We start from the raw sequence: 18,084 nt of genomic DNA on the forward strand, positions 1-18,084 counted from the left end.
CACTGCCTGGGGGGAGAAGCAGTACTGCAGCAATAGCCTCCCAGCAATGAGATTGCTATCACTTACTGGGGAGGTGCGGAAAAGGGGCAAGGTGAAGAGAAGGTCTGGGCTGCATCAGCAGAGAAAATCCAGTGCTCATATCGTTGTCCCTGCAACCCTGGTCTCACTGCTGCTTCCCTCCTTCCAGTAACTGGGAGTGGCGCCCCTGCCAGGAGACTATTGCTGCCTCACCGGGTGAGCTGCTCCACTCCTTGACCGTTGGCCAAAGTTCATTAAAGATAACACACTTTCAGGGCTAAGGTAATTTACTTTTGTGCAGATCTCCATTGTGGTCAACACTTGTTTATGAATTGCTTCTCACCTATACCTGGTAGATCAGCTACTATATTTTCACTTTCATGGTCAGAATTCAGCAATATGCCTGTGCTGATCTAGACCAATAAATGGCGATCATTCATTTTGTCTTTATAGTTGAAGTCTGTGCTGAGGCCAGTGAAGTCAAATGCAGAGACAGTCTGCAAGCCACGTGGAGCTAGTCTTGTAGAAACCTGTTCCCACCGGACGGAGGCCACGAAGTCCCTTTCTGGGCAGGACATCTCTCTCAAAGAGGCCACGAGGTCCACATCAGCACCTAACAAGAGAAGGCGATACAGTAGGGATGTGTCTGATGGCAAAGAGCATCTTGGCAACCTCCCTGGCAGAGGCAGTTCTAGTCTTCTTCCGGAGGTGCAATATCTTAAGCCTGGCAGTGTTACCACATCGCACACATCCTCAGAATTAACAACAAAGGAGTGGAAGCAAGTATGCCAAAGCTGTATATAAGATTCTTTCCCCTCCTCCACAAATATTGGCTATTAAAATGTTAACATTTGAGAAATAATCTTCACAAAAACAACAACTCGGAAACAAGCTTTTGAGATAATGTAATGGGCATGCTAATTACTTTAATATCAAATTATAGTTGCCAGAAGCTTGCAGACAAAACAAAATGGCTGGTTTGTCAAGTCAGTATGTGAGTGCTTAAATGAACACCCATTCATGTTTTGAGGATGATGTTTGGCTGTATCAAAAGGGTATAAGGGTCCGAATTCCTTCACAGAATGGGTTCTCCAATGGTATACTCTATAGGCGTGCTCCCCCTCTCTCATCACGTGAGGGGTGATTGTTTGAACACCCCTTATATAAAACACAGTCTAAGTTTAATATCCTCCAGCCCTCACCCTCAATCCTCTTTCATCTACCTTTGCCTTTTTGCAATACAATGCCTATTTTGAATTCTTCCTTTAGCTCCCTAGCCTCAGGGCTCCCCGCACTTTAGTTTCCTTGCCACCTGGAATCCCTTCTCAGATACCAAGGCACTTCCAGACCATCACTGTTGAGATCCAGTCACATGTTGGCAAATTCAGGTTGCACAATTCTAGGTGGTTGGGAGGTCTTGCACAACACACTGCCTTCCCCGAGAGATCAGAATTTTTGGAACAAGGGCAATAGTGGGAAAGGCCCTTGTTTTGATGTAAGGTCATCTAACCTCCCCACATACAAACTGGATCGAATGTTGATTAAATTTCCAGTGTTGTCTAATCTTCCTGTGGACAAATCAGGACATATGCTCAGCAAACAGGTTTGTCTGGATGCCCCCCTCAGGGCAACCTCCCCCAAATCCAAAGACTTTGTGAGGTTTAACTGCAGCCAAACAGATATCTTTTCCTTTCCCTCAGAGAGACTGAACTGCAAACATTCCTTATGTGAGCCAATATTCTGTGCCACCATACCAACTTACCTATTCAGTGTCATAAGGTTTTACCACCACTAGTACAATAAAATTATATTGTTTTGAACTAAATCCAGTTGGGATCCTCACAACCTGATGATTCATATTTCTTTCTAAGGGTTTTATTCGACATAGTGCTGTCACAGCAAGGGCTTCCAATAGGGCATTGGGACTTTCCGGTCTTAGGGGGTTCCCCCAAGCCTCTGGAGTAGATTTGGGGAGAGTATGGGGAGAGGAAGGGGAGGGAGTCCCATTACATGCTGTGCTGGGATGACCTTGTAGATACCTGCCAAATTCTGCTTTTTATTATTTACATTATTCCAGCGATGGATGGTCACTAGCTTTTTGTTTAATTGCTATTGAAAGGTGGTGGATATTCTCTGGAGTGATCCGAAACATCAGAATGGATGCACACCAAACAAATTTCGAGGAGGAGGTTGTTACTTTGGACCAGATGTTACTGCCAGGTTGCTAAGACGTTATAATTTGAAAATGCTCATCCGGTCTCACGAATGCAAGCAGGATGGGTATGAGATCAGTCATAATGGAAAGGTAACCAGAAATTTACAGATTAAATTTCAGAGTCTTCGCAGCTTCATTTATTGTAAGTCTCTGGGCTTTTCTGAGTAAGGCAGGAGCTTCTGTCTGCCAGATACAAGTCACTAACCATATTTGTGTGGTACTTTTGATCAGCACAGAGTCTTTGTTGTCTACTAGGCCCCATCTGCAGTATACATTGAAGGCAGTATTATACCATTTGACTTCCCCCTAAATAATCCTGGGAACTGTAGTTTAAGGGTGCTGAGAGTTGCCAGAACCTATCCATTCTTAAGAAAATCAGCCCTGAGTGCTCACTGAAAGGACAGATTCTGAAGCTGAGGCTCTAATTCTTTGGTCACCTCATGAGAAGAGAAGACTCCCTGGAAAAGACCCTGATGTTGGGAAAGATTGAGGGCACAAGGAGAAGGGGACGACAGAGGACGAGATGGTTGGATAATGTCCTTGAAGCTACTAACATGAGTTTGACCAAACTGCGGGATGCAGTGGAAGACAGGAGTGCCTGGCGTGCTCTGGTCCATGGGGTCACGAAGAGTCGGACACAACTAAACAACAACAACAAATAAATAAATAAAATAAATTGTTGAGGACAAATGTAGGTGTGGAACTTGCCCTTGAACTCAGTAGATGAGCTGTGCATGTTTATCACATGGAGTTTCTGCTGGACTGTTTTCTTCAGTGTCCTAGAGAAAGACAATGTGCCCAGTACTTGAATTAAGGTTTTGTTTTGTTTTGTTTCGTTAAAGCCTGTTGCACAAAGAGACTCATGACCCTGGATGTAATCTTGAATACAAAGAACATTTCAGTTTCCTAGTATCAGCCATGGAAAGGGTGTTTTCATTCACAATATTAGCCTTTGTCATACTTACACATATTGCTTCGTTCAGTCTACAACTTGTTTAAAATCTTGCCAGATCAAGCTTGAAATCCTCATTACTTAAACTGCATTTTTGTTTCCTTTTAAAAAACCAGGTTATCACTATTTTTTCTGCTTCAAACTACTATGCAGAGGGAAGTAATCGCGGTGCTTACATCAAACTAAACCCAGATCTGATCCCTCGTTTTGTTCAGTATCAAGTCAGCAAATCTACACGCAAAGAGACGCTTCATCAGAGGTAGGATAAGGAGGATACACATATTAGTTTTTAAAGATTTATGAACAGAACTGAAAATGCAAAACTGTCCCCAAGGCTCTGGTCCACCACCAGTGGTCTCTGAGCTTCATTCATGGCAGCTGGTGTGGATTTGTGGTTGAAGATGGGAGACAGCACATCCATCATATTAAATAGTCAAATTTATTTTTAACTGTATGGTTAGTGCTGCTTTTATTTATTTTTTGCATTTTTTGCATTACAATCTGAATTCTATGGAATTGCAATTTATACAATGGGCAGAAAAATCATTAAATGGTCTGCCAAGACCCTCAGCAGTTTTAAAGCAGTTCATGGTTTGGGAGCAACTCTTCCAAAGTAAAGGAATTTGACGGAGGAAGTTAGTAAATGCTGAGTTGCTGTTAAACAGCTCAGGAGAGATTTTTTGATTTTTTAACTGTCCATTCTAATCACTTTCTTCCCTTGTAGGGTGACTGCAATTGAGCTGTCTGCTTTGAAGTGCTTGCGAGAGAAACTTTACACACACAAATCGGAACTGATTGCTGCTTTTAGACAGTACGATCCAAATTATACAGGTAACACAATTTGAAAGCAGCACTTCGCAGTTGCTCCATTTCACTGTAATGTAAGTGGCTGTATTTATGATGGATTAGTGGGAGATAGAAGGCAAATCAACAGAAAGCAGAGGTTAGAAGCAGATGCATAGAGTTTGGTTTTTTTTATAATAAATTTTTATTGGTTTTACAACATATATTAAAACACAAAACAACTAACAATTAACAACATAACACATAAACAAACAAACATGTAAACACATATAATTTCTTAACCTCTCTTTCTCAAACCTTGTTTCAACGACTTCCCCATACCTCCCTTTTCTGCATCCCTGTTTTAAATTTTCCCAGCAACCCCTAATTTCAATACTTGTAATTCAATTTCTAATCTTTTTCCTCTTACCCAATTATTTATCACTGCAATTCTGTTTTACATTACCCATGACATTTTAGCACTCATTAATTTTACAACAGTTCTTAAGATAAACTTTAAATTTCTTCCAATCTTCTTCCACCGTCTCTTTTCCTTGGTCACGGATTCTGCCAGTCATCTCAGCCAGTCCCATATAATCAATCACCTTCGTCTGCCACTCTTCCAGCGTGGGTAGTTCTTGTGTCTTCCAATACTTTGCTAAAAGAACTCTTGCTGCTGTTGTAGCATACATAAAGAACGTCCTATCTTTCCTTGCCACCAATTGGCCCACCATGCCCAGGAGGAAGGCCTCTGGTTTCTTATGAAAGGTACACTTAAGTACCTTCTTAATTTCATTGTAGATCATTTCCCAGAAGGCCTTGATCCTTGGACGCGTCCACCAAAGGTGGTAGAAAGTACCTTCAGTTTCCTTACATTTCCCAGATGCATAGAGTTTGTAAGAGAAGGACGTAAGCGGCAGGACCCCCCATCCGAGATTTGCATTTCAGCGACACTAACAATTAGGTAGCTGAGAATGGTGGGTTACATCAAAGGATGTATGACAATGGACAAAGCTGCCCAAGACATTCTGCCACTTGAAGTACAATCCAACAGTGCTCAACACCACCACCCCCGCACTGAAAGCCAACACCATTCATTTACACCAATTTCTGCCTTCATCTATTCCCCCTCGCCCTGTAATGCTACCTGAAGAAGGTTGTGTCAGGGCTAGCCCTGATGATGAAAACCCAAGCAACTCCTAAAGGTTTTTAATCAGGCAAGAAAATGGCAAACGGGGTTTAATAAGTGGGAAACGATGCGCACTGGAGTTCAAAAAGGTCGGTGGGAAACATTTGGACATATATTTGAAGGCTACACACTTTTTTTGATTGGCTACACACTTTTTCTTAGCAGGTAGCCAACTTTTAACATCTGCTGCCAGAAAATAAGGGAAGTAGTCTCTGATAGTAGAGGTTTTGTAATTGTGATTGGAGTTTCCAGATAAGCATCTTTAAAAGAAAAAATCTCTGGGACCGGTATCTTTTAGATAAGTACTGGAAATTGCACAGATGGCATCAGTGAAATAAAGTCTGTCCATCAGCTGAGGGATTGGTGCCCTCTATATGCAATTTAGTCTAATTACATGGACAATCATAGCCAGATCCAGAATCCACTCTGCTAATCCTGGGAGCTGCAGGATGTTCAGCTTGTGTACATGAATGGAACCCTTTCATGTACTCAAGAAAAAATTGGATATTAAGCTACCCTCTTGAATGAGGTGGCAATTCTTGAAGGCATCAGAGCTCCCCCCATGTGTTTTGCAGTATAGATATGCAAGAAAAAAATTGTATTAGAGAATTATTTTTTCAGTTTGCAGTGCGATCTTTTGAAGTGAGCAAGTTTCTCGTTAATATCTTATGCATCTCTGATGTAAAAAAATTAGATAATATTATGAACCGTCCCCCTGGCAGGCTCCAATCTGATGTCCTTAAAATAAGTGATTGCTTTGATCTCAAATCATGTTCATCTAGGCATATCAGATGGAATGAATTCTGTTGCAATTCCTCAGCTTGCATTTCAGATGGGTAAGACATTTCTTGTCTTGCATCTTTTAAAAAAAGTTAACTTGCAGGTCTTCACAGAAGGAAAGTATCCCAAGAAAGTCTCTCTGGGCAGTCATGGAGGCTCCCCTGAGCAACATGGGATGGGGATATGTGCGGGATCAGCCAAAATTAGGCTGGGGTTCAAAGATGGTAGGTTAAGGATGTTCGTGGCAGGAAAGTTTGCAGCCTTTTCTCTCCACCGATGTCCCATTCCTTGTTGTTCAGCAACACCCATATGACTCCAGAGAAGGTTCTCAGGGAGATGGTGTGGTGAACCAGGACATAAAAATTGCCTTGTGGATCCAAGCCATTGGGTTTTGCAAATTTTTTTAAATTAACAGTTTTAACATTGTTATTTCAGTGTGCAGAACTCCAGAACTTCTCCTGCAATCATATAATCTATTCTCAGTGTAGTGACTCAATAAGAAATGCATTGTCTCACCTGCTTCCTTTTGACCATAAAATGCTCTTTGTTTATTTGTTTTTGACAGGAAAGATTTCTCCCAGTGAGTGGGCTTCAGCAGTGGAGTCTGTCTTATGTCTCGATCTTCCCTGGAGAACATTGCGTTCACGGCTGGTTTACCTGGACCAGGATGGTAGAGTTGAATACCTTTCATCTTTTGACAATTTTGAAATCCAGCTACCCATCAAAGAGGTGAGATAGTTTAGGAAGCAGCTGACCTTCACAGCCTTGTTAAGATGTTTTACAATAAGATCTTGTAATAGCACTTAATTCTATTTAGATTCTTAACCCGAGGTACTATTTCTGGGTTAGTGGAGTCTGTAACCTGAAGCATCTGTAACCTGAGGTACCACTGTATTCTGATTTCTAATAAAACATTTTTCAGGTCCAGCCATTTTTGGTGGAAACCCTGTGTAGATACAAAGCTGATCTGGAGATTATCTTTAATATGATTGACAAAGATCATTCAGGTATGTTAAAATCCAGTTTCCCAAAGTGGTAAACATGGAAGTAAACATAGATAGGGGGAGGGGGAAATTTGAGGGATATTTGTAGCAGCTGCTTGATTTTCATCAATATTAGAAAACAAAAACAGTAGATATGTGTGGGAACAAGGCGACTGAAAACTAGAGACATTTGTTGTCCTCCCTGGCTAGGTATTGTGTACTGATGTACTGATTTGTCCCTCTAGATCAGTGTTCAGCAAACTTTTTCAGCAGGGGGCCAGTCCACTGTCCCTCAGACCTTGTGGGGGACTGGACTATATTTTGAAGGGGAAAAATGAAAGAATTCCTATGCCCCACAAATAACTCAGAGATGCATTTTAAATAAAAGGACACACTCTTCTCATGTAAAAACATGCTGATTCCCAGACCATCCGTGGGCCGGGTTGAGAAGGCGATTGGGCCGCATCTGACCCCCAGGCCTTAGTTTGCCTACCCATGCTCTAGATAGAAGGCAGGGATACCATTTAGCCAGGGAATGGGCGGTTCTTCCAGTATTTCAGACCATAAGTGACTGTGGCTTTGCTTATTCTCATGTCCCCATGTTGGTTCTGTACTCTGAGGGCTGGTTCATGGTTGTACTGACCATTGAGACTGGTATAGCTAAGTACACACACACTCTCCCATTTCCTGGTCTTAGCCTGTACAGTGATTTGGTTTGGACAGCAATGTGAAAATTTTTGGGCACATCTACACAACAGTCAATTGAAGTAGTCTGTTTATTATCCAAAAAAATTGCGGCCAAGGCTTGTTATAAGATGCCTAGGAGCCCTAAATTCAAGTCCAGAGGCTTCTTACATTTCCAGATTTCATTAACTCTCCAACAGTTATGTGTGTTCATGTTTGTGTGTGTGTGTGTGTGTGTGTGCGCAGTACTTTCAGTGACATACCCCTTCCTTCCAATTCTTTTTAGGTCTTATCTCTGTTGATGAGTTCCGTCAGACATGGAAGCTCTTCAACTTGCATCTGAGAATCAACGTGGATGATGAATCCATTGACAGCTTAGCCCGTAGCATTGATTTCAACAAAGATGGTAGCATTGACTTCAATGAATTTCTGGAAGCTTTTAATGTGGTCCATAAATTTGAGAATAGGTACAATCACTAAAGAAGCTGAATTCCTAACAAGCCCTTCCCCCCGCACTGCACATTTGCTTAAAATAAATTGCTGCCTTAATACTGTTAAGTTTGATTGAGCAGCATTTCTAGAAAACAGACTGGCTGGGGAAGGCACCACTTTATGATATGTAAGCGTAGCTATTTGGCAGAATGCGGCTAATGAGATGTATAGGCAGATGGAAAAAATATGGTTAAAAACACATATAAACTACGCTGTCCACAATAACTTCTGTAGTGCCATATTAATAATCTCAGGGTTACTCTAATAATGGTTCCTTTAGATGGCTTTTTCATATGCAGTGTTTTCTCTCTTGTGAAACATACAGTTGTGTCAGACAAAAAAATTTAAATCCAGTCATGTTTGTTAATATTTTTTTCCAGTGGGGAAAACTGTCACTGCAGTCCAGACATCCACAGATGCAGCTGAGCCTGGCCTGCTTCCTTTTCAGGGTGAGAATGGGACAAAACTGGTGTGCAGCCAGTGGTGGAGCACCCAGATCTCTAGGTCATTCCCAGAGCTATCCATAAAAGATGATCCCTATTCACCAATGAGTTTTCATGCACAGGTTGCCTGTTGCAATTTGATCCAGGTGAATGATAGTTTGCTGATAAGGAGGCCACTTCCAGATGGCGTATGTATTGATCGTTCATCCTGATTTGTTTGCACAAAGGGTGCAGGGAGGTCATATGACATTGGCAATTTACTGAGTATTCATTCTGATTTGGGAATGTTATGTAATGTTGAATCAAGCGACTGGAAGGCTGGAAGTTCCCACTGTGTTGTGCCTCTAATTTTTGAAACCAATACATCCAAATGTAGCTCAGTTTACCAAAGGGTATCAATATCTTTGTAGAGATTTTGTAAAAGATGGCACTGTTTTCCTCTTAAATCTTAAAAAAAAACACAGATTCAATGTCCAAATAGATATCTGTTTATTTGTAATTGTATTTGTATATCTGATGTAGCTAAGAACAGTCATAGAATCATCTTTCAGTTAAATCCCAGGGTATGCTTCCTTTCTGAAGTGAAACACATTTAGACCTGGTTAGTGCCTGGAAAAAGACAGCCAAAAAACCCTATATGAGCACCACCTTGAGTTCCCTGATGGAAGAAAGGAGTTACATAATTAGAAAAGAAATACACAAACATCAATCCATACTTGACTCTTAACCCTGTTTATTCCCACCCCAGAGTGTCCAGTTTGTGCACCTATCCAAACTTGACACTGTCCCAAAACAAACTTTTTGCACACTTCGAGGCCTTAAGGTAAAGGCAGCTTGTGGTGTCTGGGCACTCCAGAACTCGCACTGTGCAGCACTGTACACTTTGCGCATGTGTGTGTGTCCATAACCCGCTTTTCAAAAGGAAGAGACAGGGTGTGTGTTGCTTGTTGAATCAGTGTCTCAGCTTGTATGTAGCCATGTAATTCACCTTCTGTGCCTTTAACCCCTGCCTTGCCTATGTACTGCTCATATTTATGCATTAAAGATTTGGACAGAAACCTGAGTTCGAGTTCTTCATCCAAATGTCTGGATTTTATTGCTTCACAGTTTCTCTCCCATACGTAGGCTTCATACCAATTTACCATCCCAGTGCAATGGACCTGTAATATTTGCTTCTAATAACATAAAGTGTCTGTCCATTAGACCTGGTAACACAAGGTCAAGGCCTGTAATATCTCTGGCGGCGGCAGCAACCTGGATCTGAACATTTGAACCACTCTCTCTGGCTGGATTTGCTATCTCATTTGCAGTGCCGTGGATATTTTTCTTTTAGTGTAGCCTGAATTACAGACTGGATTTCTGCATGGGTAAGAATTCTACCACAACCAATGGTACTGACGGCTGATTCACACATGTATGGAATTAATGGGCTCATGTAATTTGGATATAACTTTAATCCATAGTTAAGCTAAAATATGGTTTAAATGAGACCATGCAGCACTCTGGTACAAGCCAGTGAAATAATGGGTCGTTTGCTTCACCCATGCTCCTTCTACTGTTGTGTTGCCATGAGCTAAGCCATGGGATGGCTTATCATTATGTCCAAGCCCAGGCATGTCCACATTTAAACCGCAGTTTAGTTAAACTATGATTTAAAGCACTGTACAAACCAGGCCTACAACTTGCAGGTGAATGGTTGAACTGTGCCCATTTAAAGATACTAGATCTTTAAGCAAGGATGACAAATGAGGAGGAAGATGTCTGGCTCAAGAAGCAAATCCTACTCACGAAGGCTTAGGGACAATCTTGATACCCAGGCATACATATATGAGCACAAGCTGCTCTTCTGTTAATGTAATTCAAAATAAAGGGGAGGGATATGTGTCTGTATTTAGAGCAGGCTTCCTCAAACTCGGCCCTCCAGATGTTTTGAGACTAAAATTCCCATTATCCCTGACACTGGTCCTGCTAGCTAGGGATCATGGGAGTTGTAGGCCAAAAACATCTGGAGGGCCGAGTTTGAGGAAGCCTGCCTTAGAGGTATCTTTCCTACAAGTGGCCCATTCACACAATCATTTTGCCTCCCCTCCCCCATTTGCTGATTCAGTAGTACCTCGGTTCTCGAATGTAATCTGTTCTGGAAGACCGTTTGAGTTCTAAAACATTTGAAAATCAAGGTGCAAAGGGCTGTCTGCAAATTCAGTTGAGAAAATTGAAAAACATGCAGTGGAAGCCATTCGACTTCTGAGGCGCATTCGAAAATGAAAACATTTACTTCCTGGTTTTCGGCGTTCAGGTTCCAAAACGTTTGTCAACTGAGATGTTTGAGAACTGAGGTACCACTGTATACATTATAAACACATGCTGGTATGAGATATTAGGGATTGCTCCCCATTTCAGCACTTCTAGAACTTAGTAACTCAAATCAGGACAAACTTTGTTGGCGAAGGAAGCTTCTTTTTTTTATATCTCTCTCCACACGATATTTAAAAGGAATATAACAAAGCCATTCAATTATTCATGTATGTGATACATAATTCAATACAGCATTAAAAAGTGAATGCCCAGACATCTAACTATCGGGCAATAGCACGCAGGACACCACGTGCTGTGAATGTATATAACATGCAATTTTGTGCCCTGTGTGCTGTGTTATATATTGCAGTTGCTTGCTGGCGTGCTGAAAATAAAACATTTCTAACATTGAGCTATAAAGTGTCCATCCACAGGTATGTGAGAAAAAAATTAGTTTGTACCAAAATAAGATTAATAAAATATTCAGAGGCCTAGTGGGAAAACTACAAATGCCGCCTGAGCACTCAAAAAGCAAGTCTGATGAGTTGAAAGAGGAGTGGGATGGTTGAGTGAGTGGGAGGCTCCACATGGCTGAACATCTGATGCCTGTTTGGAAGAAATCCAAGCTTCCTGCAGTTTATACTCTGAATTTACACTGCAGCAGTTGATATCTCTTTAAGACATCTGGAAACATTGACCCACTTGCTCAAGATTGCAAATAATAGACTGCAGCCACTAGCCAGTTAAAGCAAAGGCATTTTGTATGAACTGAAGTCAAAGGAAAACATGTGCTTTCTTGCATGGCTGAAAGTGCAGTTCCGGATCAGACTCACTTCATTTGGCCCTTCATTGTGTGCGCTGGGAAGAAACAAGTTCACAGGGCTATGAATGGATGCAGGACAGGCGCCTACTGCTTGACTCTTACTTGGTCTGGGCACACAATCTTAAACAAACACGCAAGTTTCATTTGTTCATAAAATATGTATCTGCTTTCTTTCCCAATAAAAGTACGGTACATCGAAAGGAAATAGACATGGACAGATTGGTAAGAATGAAAGGGTGGATCCTGTTGACAGCAATGAGTAAGTGTCACGAATAAATTGATGAAGCCGAGTACATAAATATATAAGCCAAATCCATTGATGTCATAGCTCGTGGTTCTTGTCTGTGGCTTCATTACAGTTCCAGACAGGGACTGAAGCATGCACAGTTCCCAGTGTGTGACTGTACAGAGAGCAATTAAGTAAAAGCCCTGCAAACTCACAGAATCATATAGGATCTTGCAGATCAACCTTTAGATCAGTTCAATTTTTTTTACAAGAAATTCAGGGCAATGGGCAAAACCTTTAACAATATTTTTAAATATTATGAACCCCACAAAATAAAAATAAAACTGTCAAAACAACACATACCTGAAACCATAAATGCAGGAATCTGTGCTCTGATTGTGCTTGTGGTCTGTGTTGCAGTAGGCAAAGTTGAGTAAGACAGTATTTTATGCCTCTTCCTAATATGGCCTTTCCAACTCCCAATTTTCTCTCTTCCTCTGTAAAGCAATCTGCTCCTCTAATTTTCTTACCCAAAACATAAAATAACACATTCCAGAGGTCTAGGGTATCTACCCAGTGACAAAAACAAGCACTGCAACATGTTCAACTCCCCAGAGCTTGTTGTTTTTCATAGCTAGGTAAAATATTAGCAGATTGCTGGCTTACTTGGAAGTTACCATATTTTTCGCTCTATAAGACGCACCAGACCACAAGACGCACCTAGTTTTTGGAGGAAGAAAACAAGAAAAAAAATATTCTGAATCCCAGAAGACAGAACAGCAAGAGGGATCGCTGTGCAGTGAAAGCAGCAATCCCTCTTGCTGTTCTGGCTTCTGGGATAGCTGCGCAGCCTGCATTTGCTCCATAAGACGCACACGCATTTCCCCTTACTTTTTAGGAGGGAAAAAGTGAGTCTTATAGAGCAAAAAATACGGTATTTCCTGCCAGGTTCTATCCTTCCTAGTGAACAGGTCAAGGATGGTTAAAAGTTGCTGGTTAATATAAATATTGGGTGATACCTAACTAAGTCACATAGTCTGTGAAGCAACAGTCTTCCAACTACCTGTACCTGCTTTAATAGCTGTCTGCACAAATATTTACCAAGGTGTGTGGCTCTCTCTTGATTGGACAGCATCAGAAAACTGGAATCATTCCTGTTAGTTACTCAGGATGGGCAGAGGCACAGATACCCACTATGCCCTTCATGTCACCAAACGGCCGATGGGAATGGCTTTCTTATTTTCCAACAGGGCTAGGAACAAGGACCTGTACCATCAAATTAAGAACATATCCTGTTAAGGTTACTAACAGTGCAATATTGTGCAGGTTCACTTGGAAGTAAATTCCCCTGTGTCCCAAGAGGCTTACTTCCTAGCAACTGTGTTTAGGATTACAGTCTAAACTACCTTTTGCCAGAAATGGAAAATTACAAGTAACTGTCATGAGTTTCACATTCAAAAGAGAGCACTGTGTCTATGAATCTCCCTACCATGAAGAACCATATGGTAAACACTTCTGAAACAGAGCTGAATTTCAAAACCCCTTTATGGTACAACAAAGGAGTATGTGTGCCATTAAAAAATATAGATAAAAACCCCCACTAGGCATATCCATCCCTTTTGCAACCACAATGTTTTGGGGGTTTGGGGGGGCGGGGGTGAGTGGGAGAGTTCCCAGTCATATTTTCCAAATTTATTCAGCATTTAAAAGCTTAAGAAACGCTTCTAAAATGCACATAGAATAAAAAAAGGGGTTGTGTGTCAGTGTTGCATTTATCCATTGCCACACAAGTATCTCAATACTAATTCCACATCTATAATATGGAATATATATTTAAAAGTTAGGACGAGTGACAGTGCTTGGCTTGTAAGATTTTATTATCCTGGTTAGAACCAAACCAATTTTCCTTTTCTAGACATGTCTGGCTTGTCAAAAGAGCAGCGTAGGTGGTTCCTTCCTAGCAGCACAGCCGCTTTGCTTGACAAAGTGAGCCTGTAAATCTATTTTCATTCGCACAGGCGCTCTATATCTAAGATGCTTAATGTGCCTGAAAGCTCTGCTCTCTAAATGACTCTCCAAGGTAGTCATTCAACACTGAACATCTCCACTCGTTTTTGAGTCCATGCAGGTGTCTGACAAGCTGAGGAGTCAGTTGCCGCAAACAGACTAAAAATACAGAGTACTAGCTTAACTGGCAACATTTTGTGTGGAAAACTTTGCTGTGGATTTATTATGGTATAAGGTTTTTTCTGGACTCAAGCCCATTTCGTCAGGTGCCGTACGACATTAGTTAAGACTCTGTGGTGCCAAAGTCTTTAAGTTTTGGCTGTAGGAGAAACTAACGCTGCTACTCCTCTGGAAACTTGCTATTTCTCCTTGCTATCTTTGAAGGTGGCTTATTTGGAAGCTCTAAAGTAGTTCAAAGATGAAAATATAATTTTTTTGACATTTGTGATATGAAAACAGCTTTACATCTTGCTGAGTTGGTCAGGTCCCAGAGTTCTGTAGAAATAAATTTACCCTTGCCTTTTTCCCTGCAGGGGAAAAAACAGCTGGAGCCCCTTCTGGTTTTTTGTAGATGCCAGAGGTGTGAGGTTTAAACATTCTCTTCTCTTGGATTGCATCCTCTATGGCAGGACGAGGAAACAGGAAATACTGTTTTAGTTTCCTCTGGTTATATGTTGTCTGAATTATCACATCATAACTTGAGTTGTATATAATTTTATAAACTATAACTTATATAAAGACTTACTTACAAAGCCCCATGTGTCCTATCACTCTAGTCTGCAATGTATTTGACCCTGAAGTCAGCACCTACATGCAAGTGCTATGCAGGAAGGAAGAAAAAGCATCACTCTTAATCTTACAGTCCCCCAGGGAGCGATTCCTATTGGGATACGCTTGTTACAGCTTCATGTTCCAGTGATAACTATTTTCAGGGAGCTGCTATCGGAAGTCAATCTTAACAGAACAATTAAAAAAAACCAAAACATTTTTGTGTTAGTACTTTAGCCAAGGGCACTATTCTTAACAGTCACTTTTGATTAGGAAGTTAGCATGCTCCAAACTTCATGGAGTCAGCACTTATTACTACATAAAATATGTTAAAAGCACTATGAAGCAATATAAGCTTAAAACCGAAAGATTACTATCAGTGGAAACAAGTGTTGAGTGGCCTTCCTTTTGAAGATTAGGACTTCACCTTCCTCATCCCTCTCCCCCCCCCCCCGCAGCCCCCCAGCTCCAAAATATTCTCCAGAGAATCTCCTAACCCCCTGGAGCAAAAAAATAAAAAAATGGGGGGAAGGAGCTGGAAGAAGAGGAGAGGAAGGTGGAATCCTATTCCATGAATGGAAGTCCACTCTCCCTGTGCATGGACATTGGCTAAAGACCCAATTTCAAAACGGTTTGTCTCTAGAAACCACCGGAGGCAAGTTTAGCCCTTGGGAATTTTTTCTCTACTGCCAGGTAGACATTGCTAAGTAGGCTGTGGCAGCAGTCTCACACAGCCATGTTGTTTGCAATAATTAAAATGATAGGAACAGAGACTCAGGAAGAAGTGAGAGCTATTAAATATGAACAACCTTGGCAAGAAGTTAGAGAGAGACAATTGCTGCCCCATTTCACATGCACCTTATAGCAGATGTGCTACCTTTGAAGAGGCTGAGAATTTGCCTGCAGGCAACATTTAAACATGCAAACTTCAACCTGCATTCTGACACTGGGATTACTTCACACATTTACAAAATCTCTAGGCAGTGCAACATGAAAGCAGAATATAGCTCTTCAAGTCAGACAATCTTATATGTAGGTTTTCACCCACTGTACACCTCTTACTGTGATTAGCCACTGACAATGCATTATAGTGAGAGAAAAAACGTCATTAGATATGTACTTAAAATGTTTATATTTACCTTTTCTACGCTGATGTATTTCCTCCCACAATGTGTGTCTTCTGGATTTTATTGCTTTAGAGATTTTAAAAGAAATCTTAGTTTCTGTTTCCTCACCTTCTTGTTTCTAAGTTGGTAGCCACCTTCTCTATGACAGATTTCCAGTTAAAACTGCAGTAGTTGAGATATCCCATTTGTTTTGCTGTAGTACCTCTGGTCCTCTGTGTAGGACAGGGATGGGGAACCTGTGGCCATACAGATGTTTGCTGGACTCTGGGGGCCTATCAGCCCCAGCTCCTACAGCCAGTGGTCAGAGATGATAGGAAGTACAGTCCAACATCTGGAGGACCACAGGTTCCCCATTCTTGGTGCAAGAGAATAATCATATTCAACCTATTACAAAATGTGTTGATCTCATATGCATGGTGTGAAATGTGAGTGTTTGTGCTAAAGAAGTTCCTTCATCTCTGGCATTTAAGGATGTACAAAAGGTTATAGTCAATTTCGCACTGATACGCATTATTTAATTTCATGGACCCATGTCTGAGCAAATGTAGATTACCATACAGTAGTGATGCTCACCCAAATGCCTATGGCAGTGTCCTTTCTAAATGGCTAAATGATGCACGAAGTCTTGAGGTAGAGTGAAGTGAGCAATCGGGTCACTAAGGGAGAGGTTCAAGGAAGGGAGGGTGGAGAAGAAGGTTTTTAAAACTGATCCTGGTGTTTTAAACCATTTATTGCATCAGGCAGCCTGTGCTTGGAAGAAATTCCTGAAGGTAGCTCGTTACTGCTTTTGTCAGATAAGTCATTGTCCCATAAGCTCCACTTGGGGCACTGTCGTAGAAGAAGCAGCAGATCCCCGTGGCTAGGTCTTGTTCCAACATGACATCAGTTGCTCCAAGAGATTTCTGGAAAATACGAGGATGGGGGGAAGCAAATGTTTAAACTTGTATAGTGCAAATTGGGGTGGGGTTCTCTACTTATTTTTAAGTAGGCCTGAGACGGTGGTGGAGCAGGGAGTTTCTCAGTCAGCACCTGCAAGCAGGCAGCTTTGGGCTGCTACTATCAGCTGGGTGACTATCCAGACAAACATTCCCTATGGGGTCCCTTCCAATTCTATGATTCTATGTGCTTGCATAGTGCTAATGGAGGGAACCCTGCACCTACTTTTTACTCCTAGTACTTAACGTTGACTTTCTGCTGCTCTTTTGTCTGAACTGTATTTTAATTATTATTTTTACATTGCTTAAATTCTACTAGAGTTTGTTGTTTAAATTATTTTCTTTTATGTGTTTTATCTGTGTTGTTTTAATTTGTGCAAGCTGCCTTGAGCGCCCGTCAGGGGAAAAGGTGGGGTATACACAACAACAACTGATTGCTGCTCCATACCAGTGAAATGGTAAGTGACTTTCTAATGCAAGGATACCCAGTGTTGTGCCCTCCAGATGTTGCGGCTATTACTCCTATCTACAGTAGCTAGTGGGACCAATGATCAGGCAATATGGGAATTGTAGCCCTAACCCCACCCCCAAGGCTCCACATTGGCTACCCCTCTTCTACTGGGCACATTCTTGCTTGGCCCCAGTGTTCGAAACCCCCATTGTTCTAGGCGCAATTTGCAATAGGGAATTTCATTAGTGCTAGCAGTTTCTGAGCTCTGGGCGCAGTACTGCACCTAAGATTTCAGATTAAAACTGCAGAATGGAAGGAAAAGAGGACCTTTTTCTGCCTCCCCACTTCCAGCTACTTTCTGAAGACTGGAGAAGAGACCCTCTTAAGAATATTAGAGTGGTGCGCAGGGGAAGGACTACTAGACCATGTGAAAAATGATATATTTTAGCTGCAGTTCATCAATTTTCAGCTTTGTATTCTTGTTATTAAAAAAATCATGCCTAGACCTTCTGTTGTTATGCCCATAACCTAGGTTTAAGATGCCATTTAGCTCCTAGTTTTCATATCTCAGTTTCTAACACTACTTGGCCCTCCAGCCACCTGCCTGCTATTGCATATGTTTCCAACTCTTCATAGTCACCTGGAACTGTGTTGAGGATTTGTTGCTGGCCTTTTTATAAGAAAATCCACCATGCATACCTGTTCCTGAAGGAAGAGGTCATTTGCTATGTGCACTATCCGGTCCACATGAATGATGCCTCCAATGCTGTTCACCTCTATGTCAGATAACAGGGTAAGTACAAGAATGGCCTCCACCAGCAGTTGCCTATATTCAGGCTGGGGTACATGGTTCAGCACCGACTCCACGTGGACAGCGAACTTGATCTCACAAGCTGTCATCTTGAAGAGAAAA

The 18,084-nt window shown here is 41.5% G+C and overlaps 2 protein-coding genes across 6 annotated transcripts in view; one reads left to right on the top strand and one right to left on the bottom strand.

The window, feature by feature from the left end:
* The window catches only part of PPEF1 (protein phosphatase with EF-hand domain 1), a 33,567-nt gene extending 23,970 nt beyond the window's left edge, over nucleotides 1–9,597 (top strand). For both annotated transcript variants that reach the window (XM_083612299.1, XM_083612300.1), the window contains 7 exons: nucleotides 472–801; nucleotides 2,138–2,323; nucleotides 3,302–3,444; nucleotides 3,910–4,016; nucleotides 6,503–6,666; nucleotides 6,860–6,944; nucleotides 7,891–9,597. In XM_083612299.1, coding sequence (XP_083468425.1) covers nucleotides 472–801; nucleotides 2,138–2,323; nucleotides 3,302–3,444; nucleotides 3,910–4,016; nucleotides 6,503–6,666; nucleotides 6,860–6,944; nucleotides 7,891–8,084 — 1,209 coding nt within the window. In that variant the 3' untranslated portion in view covers nucleotides 8,085–9,597. The remainder of the gene's footprint in view (nucleotides 1–471; nucleotides 802–2,137; nucleotides 2,324–3,301; nucleotides 3,445–3,909; nucleotides 4,017–6,502; nucleotides 6,667–6,859; nucleotides 6,945–7,890) is intronic.
* Nucleotides 9,598–16,497: 6,900 nt separating this feature from the next.
* Nucleotides 16,498–18,084, bottom strand: part of PHKA2 (phosphorylase kinase regulatory subunit alpha 2) — a 53,079-nt gene continuing 51,492 nt past the window's right edge. For all 4 annotated transcript variants that reach the window (XM_083612258.1, XM_083612259.1, XM_083612257.1 and 1 more), the window contains 2 exons: nucleotides 17,871–18,071; nucleotides 16,498–16,687 (listed from right to left, as the gene is read on the bottom strand). In XM_083612258.1, the coding sequence (XP_083468384.1) occupies nucleotides 16,514–16,687; nucleotides 17,871–18,071 (375 nt within the window). In that variant the 3' untranslated portion in view covers nucleotides 16,498–16,513. The remainder of the gene's footprint in view (nucleotides 16,688–17,870; nucleotides 18,072–18,084) is intronic.

This window comes from Podarcis filfolensis, assembly GCF_964270895.1.
Source record: "Podarcis filfolensis genome assembly, chromosome: 4".
NCBI lineage: Eukaryota > Metazoa > Chordata > Lepidosauria > Squamata > Lacertidae > Podarcis > Podarcis filfolensis.